General features: G+C 36.2%; 1 protein-coding gene across 1 annotated transcript in view; it reads left to right on the top strand.

The window, feature by feature from the left end:
• LOC121314393 (ras-related protein Rab-2A) overlaps nt 1-12,374 on the top strand; it is a 36,713-nt gene that overhangs the window by 12,908 nt on the left and 11,431 nt on the right. The window contains exons 3-6 of the mRNA XM_041247594.1: nt 2,637-2,704; nt 9,608-9,690; nt 10,350-10,442; nt 10,815-10,926. Of these exons, the coding sequence (XP_041103528.1) occupies nt 2,637-2,704; nt 9,608-9,690; nt 10,350-10,442; nt 10,815-10,926 (356 nt within the window). The remainder of the gene's footprint in view (nt 1-2,636; nt 2,705-9,607; nt 9,691-10,349; nt 10,443-10,814; nt 10,927-12,374) is intronic.

The following is a 12,374-nucleotide window of genomic DNA, read 5'->3' on the forward strand; positions in this document are numbered from 1 at the left end:
GTTATGTATTCTGCTTAGATACTTTTATAAAAATGTGTTATTTTGTGGCCCGATGGAACTTACAATACTTCATGAAAGTTTTGTTGAAAAATATTGATGTTTGGGCAAATTACAAGACATTTTCTTTTCTTTTTTATTTTTTCAAATTAAGTATTTATAAATAAGTTATTCATTCCATTATCAGTAATAAGGGAAAAAAAAAACGTACCCAATACATTTAGTTCATGAAATAGTATATGCTTATCCACTCGTTTCTTGATATTTATAAATGTGTAAAAACATATTAAAATACAAGACAGAATAAATGTTGTAATATAATTATAAATCAAATACATCACATGCACAGTGTTTCCCCTTTTTTATTAGCTCTAAACAAGTTCCTGTGATGTTTTGTTTATGCTTTTGCCCCTGCCGGGTTGCTGTAAGCTGTAAGCTGCTGTAATCACTAAATGCCCCTCTCAGTGACATCACATGAAAAAAAAAAAAACATGATCTCAGTCCTAGAAGCCCACTTCAGTATGATCGTGTTAACACAATCCTGGTCCTTAAAGGGTTAAAGGTTTGATATACAGCTACACTTTGCCCATCGAAGCAGAGAAAGTCTGCGAGCGTTGCTCGCTACCGCTTTCAAAGTAAATACAGCCGAAAATGGCTAACATACAACAACACACAAAAAACCACTCTAATGCAACAGAGAGAAATAAAGCTATGCTTCAAGGCAGCATGTTTGAAAAGCCTGGTGACCCAATGTGTCCGGTACAATCCCTTGTTAAATGTCTAAAATGCCTCAAAATCCACTGTTTCCCTCTTCAGCCAAAGCCGTTCTCGCCTGAAAATGCTGCCACACAAACTATTTGGTACACCTGCAAACTACTAGGGAAAACACGATTGGCAATTTAATGGCTACCTTGAGCAAAAAAGCAATGCTTAGAAAAAAAGATACAGCATTTTAAGAATCTCACAATTTTTTCTTACTTGGTCATTGTCATGTTTTGTATCCCTACGCTTCTGCTCATCCAGTTGAACATTAGTCCGGGTTTGTGCAAAGGTTTTGAGAGTTAGTGATTCGCAAGTGACTTTGGGAACACTCGTGTTTTTTTTGTGCTGACTTTGTTAGGCATTCTAGATTGCTGTAGCCAGTGCTTTTCCAGATCTCCTTTTCTGTACTGAACAAAAGACAGTTCTAGCGTTATTTTTTAATTTTTTTTAATTGACAGCTACTGGTAAGCAACGGATATCATTTTGGTAATTTTGAATTTTGGAACTGGTGAATATATCCCTTCCCTTCCTGTGTCAGTTTATGTATTTGTGTTATATACCTCCCTTTTAACAATCTCCCAATTTTTTTCTAAGCAAATTCTTAAATTGATTTTTAACCAAATCAACTATGATGTCTGCATTGCTTGGTGACTTTTTTTTTTGTATAGTCATTTGAAATGTTACTTAGAAGTTCTCAGTAACGGTCTCTATAATAAGCAATATCACGCGAAATTCAGCTATTCTTACATTGCTTACCCTGACATTTATCTCCCACCTCTGCTCACTAACAATTGGACAGCTGCAAAACCAGGGCAGATCTTTGACTTTTGCATTGGTTAAACTCCCTACACCTTCAATTGAAACTGAGAACATTGTAGCGTTTTAGACAGGAGGCAGAAAACAGAGAAGACAGACACTCTTTGTTCCTAGTTCCAAAAACTCTTTCTTTATTCTTCTCTGGACTCGCTCTCTGCACCAAAACCAGAGACGCTTCTCTGTCCGTTTCACAGCAATCAACTCCCGGACACTATTTCACTGTCCGCCAGAGTCCATTGCTCTGTCTGCTTCACAGCATACACTTTTCACACAGGTACAATGGTAACCAGAACAACAACAACCCATAAAATGGCAGCACAGTGCCTTTGGTAACCTTAGCTCCGCCCCTTTATTCTAATAGGGTCCCGGAGCTTAGACGCCTCATTGGTCCTCAACCACACACTAGGACCGATGGGCACAGACACACAAACGTCCAATAAGGACACTGAACTTTCTCCAATGTGATATTCTCTCGGTGAAAACAAAGACCTTGGTAGTCTAATTCAAAGATAAGGCTGATTCATAGATAACCTATTATAGTGTGAATCATATGTGACAAATGCAACCATTGCCATCTTCACAGAAACCATGGCAACAGGCGTGGGGGGGAGCTATCTTGTTTAATTATGAGCCGGAATGCCATTGAGTTAGTATGTGATTGTAATGCTTACAAAATATATCTGGAAAAATGTTAGTTTATGGATTTTAACAACGTTTATTAGTAAACATTTAAATGCGGCAGCTGAATTGTAGCAGCTGAACTAAGAGAAAAGACATGTTGGAGGCCACAGGTAATCTTTAACCAAAGTGTGAAGACTGACACACAGAGGATACAGTGAATGAGTTGGGTGAATAATTCTACACCATAGTGCAACTATGGTTAACACTGTAATGTTTTATGCAGGTGCCCATATACAGACCTCCTTAATTTGCTACATGCAAACAGTTTGATATGTAATTAAGAATTATACAGTGTGTTTTTTTAGTTTTTTTTTAGTTTAGTTTTTTCCAGATATAAAATGTAATTCTATGCAAAATTTGACCAACACTTTATTCAATAGGTGTTGAATTTGGTGCACGGATGATCACTATTGACGGAAAACAGATCAAACTCCAAATTTGGGATACTGTAAGTATAGTTTAACTATTTGTTGAATTTAAAGGAGTTTTGTTTTACCCTTGCTGTGTACCATGTACTGACAATACTAGCCCCAACACTACATAAAACAGTAGGTTGTCAGGGATTGTTGAAACATAGTTTAATATATTCCAGGGTTTATTGATGAGCAATGTACATCAATGACTGTTCTGTCATCTATTTATTTTTTTTCATAAAATGTATTTATTTGCGCTGTACCTACATGTAATTAGTTGGCAATTCACAACATTTCTGTATTTAAATATCTCAGTAAAAAAATAGAGCTACACCTTAATATTCCAATAATTTGGAAAACATTTTTGGACTTTTAATAATGTGAGGTAATATTTATGGAAATATATGTTGTATGTATGTAAGCAAGACTATTTTACAACAGAACTTATTCAGTTGTTATGAAACTTGAAATAATAGCACAGCTAGAATCTAAGGTGTTATAAAGACATCTATCTGTCTACCTTACATTATTAAATGTAAATATAATGGTGTCACAAGCTGGCTGGTGGATGATGTCACAGACCCGGAAGATACAAACATGAGAGGCAGTACTGGGATATGAAAAGCGTTGCTTGCGCAGCTATTTAATAAATTAAACATTTAAACAAAACAATCGAAATATCGTGCTGGTTTTGCGCCAGCACGTATATCATTTGTTTCCGTTCTACTGTTGACTTTTACCTCCTCGCTCCCGTTCTCTACTCTTGACTCTCTTTCCTAATGAGCCCGGAGTGGGTCCTTTTATTCTCTGTGGCTGAAGCCTTAATTACCCATTAATCAAAATAATTACCTTAAGGTCCTAGCCACATTCCCACAAGGTTTACAGGGATGGGAATATTAACCTTGTCCGCGGCGACTGCATACACCACCCAATCGATATGTGGCAGGTGTTGGGGTCCAATATAAATCAGCTATATATCGAGGGCCGCGACATAGTGAGAGACCCATAGAAAAACAAATAGATTAACAAATACTGTACAGCCACTCCCTCATTTTATCAGGGGCATAAAATAAAAACCATTATAAATCCTTTACGTGACCTGCTTTTTCTCATTTTTCATATAAAAAGCAACACACCATTTTAATTTGTATTGCAGAGGGTAACTGCATTTCATCAACATAAGTCTCTGTGACAGCGTGGTGGGTGTGGTGGTGAAACAGACATCACAGAGTCACTGGAACAGGTTCAAATAACCCCAATACCAACAATGGTAGAAGGTGTCTTATTAATGAGGAACACAGTCCAAAGCAACAAAAAAGTAAATCATATGTCCCAATAGAGCAAGCCCTTCTCAGTTCTTTGGTGCTGAAGTGTCCAGTTCAGTTGTGCAGGGTGTGTGGTGTCCAAGGTGAAAGTGCTGGCAGTAGTGTGGCAGCTCCTTGGTGTGATTGATCGCTCTGACCCCAGTCTTGACAGTAAACAAAAAAAACACTTAGCAGACAAACACATGGCTCAGTAACAAAGGTTCAGTGTTACCTCAAAGGCCCCGCCCTTAAAAAATGACAGTCCTTATATACCATGATCAGCGCAGCTCGGCACACCTGCCAGTTGTCTAATGCAACACAGCTGATCACAGTAATCTTATCCTCCAGTATGGTCATTCCGCCCTGCACCAAGATGGCAGACTTCCTTTTCCACCCCTCGCTCCAAGCCGGCCCTTCTTGGTACAGGCATGTAAGTACCTCTGCTTAGCGCCCTCTTGGGTCGGGAGGGAGATTTGCAGCTCAGATCCTCTCATTCCCAGTCAGTCTCCAATTAATTTCATGAGTCGTCTTCTCCTTCCTCAAATGCACAAACTCGCTGCATTGAAAGAATCAATTTCCAACATAGGAGGCTTGTTGCTAGTGAGCTGATGTCACTGCCTTGTGATTTGCTAGTGCATTGCAGCCACAAGTGAACACCTCGTCATTTAAAATAAATTTTTCGGCAAGTAGATATTTAATTTGCTTTGTGTTATTGTGTTGTGTGTGTATATGATAACAGGATGATATTCATGCGCTTTTTTAAAATTGTTTCATATATTTGTTTAACAGTAATTCTAAATGAATTTGCATATGTATATTGCAGTTAAGGCGCACAGTTAGACTGGAAAAATGGGGAGCCAACTCCAGGACCACGATATATCCAAATCTGCAGTATAACGAGGGGTGGGTGTAGGTATAACCGTTTTTTCACAAATAATAAATAACTTTCGGCGGCTTTCGTCCGTCCGCACACAAACATTGTATATAAAGGGCTGCCACTTAATTTTTGATCGGTTAATTTTTAATAAAAGTAAAGATCTTAGTGGCTGTCCTGCATATTAACCCTTAGCTGTCCATTTATTCAGCGCTTGTCAGGCGTCTCGGGTCCAATTTTTGTTTTACAAACACGTTTTAGTGTTTGTTTTACATGCGCAGTGTTAAAACAGGTTTAATAGGCACAGAATCGAAATGTTACACTCAGTACTGCATCTCCAGCCAAGCCCCATCCCTTGTTCACTGTAATTTTCACATACCTCTTTATAGATATGCATACTAATAAATCCTCTCCTGTTCACTCGTTTTATCACCAAACTCCTCAATAATGCGATCAAAGTAATTATTTTATTACTATAACATCTGAAAAATCTCTGCAAATATCTGCGATATTCTTTGATATCTATGTGGTGCATGGGGCTATCAGATACGCCCTTTTTTTCCCGGCTTCATTCGGCTCCTATCAGTCTCACTCGGTCATTGAAAGGTTTTCTTGGCTCCAGAGAAGAAAGCGACTAGAGACCTGTGCTCTACGTCATTTTGATGACTTTCAGACTGGAAAGGGAAAATTGTAATGTCGGTCCTGGTCCAACATAGGACCACAAGGGGTTAATACATTTAAAAAAATCAGTAGAAATGTGGTCATTTTAAAAGTGTTTTTATTTCAGTAAATATAACACATTTAAAACAGAACAACTTAAATCCATGAAAGAGTTCAGTAGCAAAATATAATGCACAAGAACTGAGAAGATTTTTTTTGGCTTTGATGCAAACATCCCGTAAATAACACTTATAGCTCCCTATGAATAACCTTTATTTTATATATTTTTGTACATTATATAAATATATATTTTTACATTCTATTTAGTGCTTCCAGGTTTAACATTAAAAAAAATAAAAATAAAAAATGAAACAGGTAAAAATCAGCTAAAGCAACTCTCCTACCCGTGTTCCACCATATATACTAGTAAAACTCGATATACATAAACAACTTGAACAGTAATGTAATATTAACAATACTAACATCAATAAAACTAAACATAGTCAGAGCTTGACACTAGTCAAAGACATTTACTTGCCTGAAACCATGCCAGGCCAAATGAAGAAATCGTGAAAAATAAATGCTGCACTGCATAGTCAACTCTGTTGCAATGAACTTTGTACATCCAACTTAAACATAACAACTCCATTTTCACCAACACAGCATTAAAATGAGTAAAGTCTGCTTTGATTGTAGTAAATGCAGACATCTTTCCAAGCTGGTAGCAGACATTGAGGATCGTTCTGGACGTTCTGAATGCAAGAAGCGTGTGTAACAACAAACCAGATACGAACTAATGCATGAAGCCTTCTCACGCGCATCAGGGGATGTTAGGAAAGAGTTCAGAATGCCCAGCCAAAGGACAAAAAAGCCCTTTTTTATTGTAAAAACAATGAATCTGCAATCAGCTATTAAGTTGATTAATCAGTCTGATTAATCTGTTAATTGGAGCAGCCCTAATATATATATAATTATATATATATATAATATATAAATGCATTTGTTGAAAGGTTAATAGATAGATAGATAGAGATAGATAGATATAGATATTAAAAAAAAAAAAAAAAAAAAAAAGGTCATTTGTGCACTACTGCTTGATATTAACGAGGTGCTGACCAGTATAGGGCAATTACCTGATGTAATGAAAGTAAAGTCTCTACATCAATGCAAAAGTTCAAAATTCTTTCGGCCAAATTTTCAGTTTAGATGGCTTAACCAAAAGAGTTTACGTAAACTTTGTTTGTTTTTATAGTCATGTTTTAAACTAATAAAGAGATTTTTTTGAAGAAAATAAACAAACAGGAGTTATATAATTGATCTTTTTGAAGCAAAATAACAAGAGTGTGACCATGAATGTCTCTACAGATACTCTTTTGGTAAGCCATCTAAACAAAGTTTAGAATTTAACTTTTGCATTGCTGTAGAGACTCTAATTTCACACACACACATACACATATATATGAGAAAACAATAATTATACATAAATACACAAGGGGTGAGCACCCCGTCACAAATGGATAGAGATCATGAGGATGTAATTTTTCATTTAAACCATGACGTGGGATCACAGACATGCTTGTTATAGAAGCAACGTAACTCTTAGAGTTCAAATAAACATTGTTTTTTGCTTTCTTACCCTTGAGTTCCACTAGGAAGCATTCAATGTGCAATATCGTTGTGCCTCCTGCACTCTTAAGATGAACATAACTAATATGTGATTTGTTTGAGCACAGTTGTGGCAGTTGTAAATGAATGAAATGAAAAAGGTACACCTTTGTCTTATGTCAAAGGTGGTGCTGGTAACATACATATCATCCTTCAGTGATAATAGGTGTGTATATACCATGGAGACATCTGAAGACTTTGTAATGTAATTTTTGAAGAGTAAAATGTAATGGCTTGAATAAATATGTTCAATAGTAGCTTAGGTATGCATTAATGATTACATTTAAACTTCAACATTTATATGTAATAAAAATCAATGCAAGTGTCTCAGTTGATTTTAAGCCTCACTCTAATAGATTGGACACTCAGTTTTACTGTAATTTTATCAAATCAACATGGTGCAAAATAATTGCCTTGCTCTGGGTTGTGTTTGTATTTATTTCAGTATTTGTGTTAACTGTACCAACACGTTTATTGATACAGGTATTTTGCATATGCATACATACTGTAAGTAGCGTTTTGAAAAGCAGGAATAGTATGAACATACTGTAAAATGTATCTAGTTTAAATACTGTAAGGAAATTAACTATTTTACCCAATACAAACACAGATTTACAGTAAGCTAGTTCAGTGTGCCAGAGTCTTCATTGACTCGTACTGGTAGCTTCAGTGTATTGTTTACAAAAGCTTTTGTGGTCCTCTTTATTTTCACTCTGTTTTACACAACAAATATATTTACAGTTTATACCTATTCCTTAACTGTATCACAAGAAAATTATTTACTTATTTAATGCAGTCCTGTTTTTTCTAGCATTAAAACATTATCTCTCGAGTTGATGGGCAGTATTTTCAACAGGAACCAATTAGTGCAGCTAAAGTTAATACTTTTTAAACTAGTTTGTTTCTTACCTGGAAGACTGGTTTATTTCCATATCTAGATACAATCGTACTAGGAGTCACACGAAGAACCTGTATTATAATGATGCTCCCAAATTATTTTTTTTTAAAAGTAGGCTACAGTTTGAATTCTGACGTAACTAATGTAGATTTCAATATAATTAATGTGATTTTTTTTAATACAGAAGACTTTTTTCATATGACTATAAAAAGAAACCTTATCAGCTTAAAAATGACGTCTGGGAAATCCACGTACAGTTGAAGAACTCCTGCCTACCTCAGACAGAGATCAGCAAATAAAATAACAAATGACTGCACTGACATACACATCCACAGGAAAAAGTTCTTCCGCAATGCAAATTAAACTCGCTAAGCTAAAACAAAATTGAAGGACAGTGAAATGCAATGTAAGTTGATTTTAAATGAACAAGTCAAAAAAACATCCCGAAAACAACTCTACAGCTATAAAATTAAAACTATGAAAGTGGTTCGGCTTTGAGCCTTAGTGCTTCATGCAAATGGTCTTTTATTCTGGCCAATCCAGTAGCAATGTGCTTTCAGAGCCGATGACTTTATGCATTAAGGAAAATGGTTTGTCCAAGATCAGCAAAGTGATTGCTTTTTTTGTTTTAGTACTATAGCCAGGCACATAAGGTAGTTTGGTCGGCTATTTTGTTAACAACAAGTTTGTTTAACCATAATCTTGTCAAGAAATCTTCCAAGTCATTACTGTTGTATGGTGATGAAGTCGCAGTTTTAAATGTGAATGCAAATGTTTTGAATACCAGAACAGATATCTTTACCAAAGTAATAAACCCTAAAATATTAGTAATATGTGAACACATCTGCATTGCAGATTTTAAGCAACATGTAATGTCTGCTTCTGTACTTTCCTGAGTGAGTTTCAGTGCATTAGTAATATCAATCAAAAAGGCACGTCACAAAAGCAGTGGTTGTTGGGGTTTTAAAAACAGAGCATAGTGTTTGTTTTATTATATAATAATAATAATAATAATATAAAATCTGAGTGATGGCTACTACACATGATGTAACATGCCAAATCTGCATCTTTGGCCTTCCAGCAACCTCTGGCAGCTGGTTGGCATAAAAGTGTCATTCATCATTTATTTAGAATGGGCTTTATTTATTCTAATGTCAACAGCTGCCCGGGGAGTAGGTTATTGAATTTAAATGTGGAGCTCTGGGTTATTTTCAGAGGCTCCTTCAGAGTGTAGTTGCTAGGAGTCCGTTCTGTGCGGTGATAATGATGCGTGCATTGTAAGGCCATTCAGTAAATTGGGTTGTCAAGTATTGCCTGGGAGAGTTGAGAGGTCGCTTTGTGGAGAGTAAATGACATCGCACAACAGCAGCCCTCACGCATTACTACTCTTCAGCACTGGTGAGGAGCATGCATCTGCGTTTGTTGAAAGGTTAAACAAGTTCTTGTTTTGTAACCTGTAGGAAATACGCATTTTGCTGGTGATGCTTTTTTCTGTGCTTTTCTGCACATCGATTTATGTGTGTCTTTTTTCTTGTAGGCTGGTCAGGAGTCTTTCCGTTCCATAACTAGGTCCTACTACAGAGGTGCAGCAGGAGCTCTCTTAGTTTATGACATCACAAGGTAAGAAATGTATGTTGCTCTAGGTGCTAGGTTTATAACATTAAAATGTACAATGTAGAAATAATTTAGTTTCTAAATTTAGCTGGTAAGGTAATAATACATATAGACAGAGTATAGGTTGAAACTAAATATATACCAACTTATTTTTTAAGAAGCAACCTTTTAAAATAATTTCTTAATTCTTACTCAGTAAGAAGTTTTCTGGGCTGGCAAGAAAGAAATTGGTTTTGTTTTTCTAAAATAATCATTGATGCTTTACAAAATGCTTAAGTATTGTTAACATCTGTTAGTTTTTATTATGTACATTTAAGTCTTCTAGATATAAATAACACATACTCCTCAAACATATTTAGCAAAGTACTAAAAATATTATTTATCTGGAAAATATTTAGCAAAGTCTGGTTTATTTTAAAGATTGTGATAGATTTATATGTTTGTTACTGTACATGTTTAGGTAGCGTGTGAAAATTAAATGAATAAATAACTTGCACGCTGGACTAGATGTATTTCATCCTCTATCAATGAAGGTTGGACCTCACAATGTAAATTTCTTTATGATCCTCAAATGTCTGCCTTGCTGGTGATGCAATATATATATATATATATATATATATATATATATATTTATTTATTTATTTTTTTAAACTTACGTTTAATAGAAGGGACACTTTCAACCATTTGACAACCTGGTTAGAAGATGCACGGCAACATTCCAATTCCAACATGGTAATCATGCTTATTGGAAATAAGAGGTAATTTGTTTGACAAAATTCATTTATTTCATTAATTAATTTTTTGATACCCAACTGTGCTAGGCATATGATTGAGCGTACCTGAAAATATTTTAACCTGGTGCTTTGAACTACAGATATTTCTATTTTATTGCCAAATCCAGTCAGTTGGGGTAATTGTAGGTAAAACAGATTTGTGATCTGCAGGGGGATGCGTTTACACGTATAGTGTGTATACATCTTGTATATTATACACCCCAGTACCTAAAGGTATAACTCTAGTGGGTAAAAAATAAAACAATTAAATTTTATTCCATTTCTATTTTTCTATTTTCATAATTCATAAAATCCTGTATTGCTTAATTAGCTCATGCATGCTATTAACTATTTCAGCGACTTAGAGTCTAGGCGAGAGGTGAAGAAGGAAGAAGGGGAGGCATTTGCCAGAGAACACGGACTTATCTTTATGGAAACTTCTGCTAAAACAGCTTCAAATGTAGAAGAGGTAAATCATTTCATAACATTTCCTGACAAATACAAATAGTGTATTGCATAAGTATATGATTTCAGAGATCGATCGATAGATAGAACAGACTTGTGTGACATTTAGGCTCCATGACTCTGCGATATTAACGATAAGTCTTTATTTTCTATTACACTATATACAGTGGCTCTCAAAAGTATTCACCCCCTTGGACTTTTCCACATTTTACTTTTCCACATCAGAATGCATTTAGTTAGGAGTTTTTGCCACTGATCAATACAAAAAAGTCCATAATGTCAAAGTGAAAAAAATCTACAACTTGTTCTAAATTACATATATAAAACAGAAAATAATTGATTGCATAAGTATTCACTCCCTTTGTAGGACACACCTACATAAGCTCTGGTGCAACCAATTGTCTTTAGAAGTCACATAATTATTTGAATGGAGTCCACCTATGTGCAGTTAAGGTGTTTCACATGATTTCAGGTTAAATACACATGTCTCTGGGAGGTCACACAATTGGTTAGTACATTTCCTAACAAAAACTACATCATGAAGACGAAGGAACATTCAAAGCAAATCCGAAATAAGCTTCTTCAAAGCACCCATCAGGGGTAGGATATAAGAACATTTCCAAGGCATTGAATATTCCTGGGGCACAGTAAAATCCATTATTAAGAATTGGAAAGAATATGGTACAACTGTGAATCTCTCTAGAACAGGCCGTCCTCAAAAAAAGTATCCGGGCAAGAAGGGTACTAGTCAGGGGTGCCACCAAGAGGCCTATGGCAACTCTAAAGGAGTTAGTCTTCCACGGCTGAGCTGGGAGACACTGTGCATACAGCAACAATAGCCCGGGTGCTTCACAAAACTGGCCTTTATGGGAGAGTGGCAAAAAGAAAGCCATTGTTGGGGGGAAAAAAAACTTGCATCAAATCTTGGCTAGAGTTTGCCAGAAGACATGTGGGAGACTCCGAGACCAAGTGGAAGAAGATTCTATGGTCTGATGAGACCAAAATAGAGCATTTTGGCCTTAACGCGAAGCACTATGTTTGCTGCAAGCCTAACACCGCACATCAACCTGAGAACACCATCCCTACCGTGAAGCATGGTGGTGGCAGCATCATGCTATGGGGATGCTTCTCTGCATCAGGGCCTGGAAAGCTTGTGAAGATAGAGGGCAAAATGGATGCAGCAAAGTACAGAGAAATCCTGGAGGAAAACTTGCTGAAGTCTGCAAGAGACCTGGGACTTGGGAGAAGACTCATCTTCCAACAGGACAATGACCCCAAACACAGCCAAAGCCACACTGGAGTGGCCCAGTCAATCCAATTGAGAATACGTGGAAAGAGTTGAAAATTGCTGTTCAAAGGTTCCCATCCAACTTGACAGAGCTTGAGCAACTTTGCAAAGAAGAATGGGTAAAAATTGCAGTGTCCAGAGCTGCAAAGCTGGTAGAGACTTAT

The sequence above is a fragment of the Polyodon spathula genome, chromosome 4 (assembly GCF_017654505.1).
Source record: "Polyodon spathula isolate WHYD16114869_AA chromosome 4, ASM1765450v1, whole genome shotgun sequence".
In the NCBI taxonomy this organism is placed as follows: Eukaryota; Metazoa; Chordata; class Actinopteri; order Acipenseriformes; family Polyodontidae; genus Polyodon; species Polyodon spathula.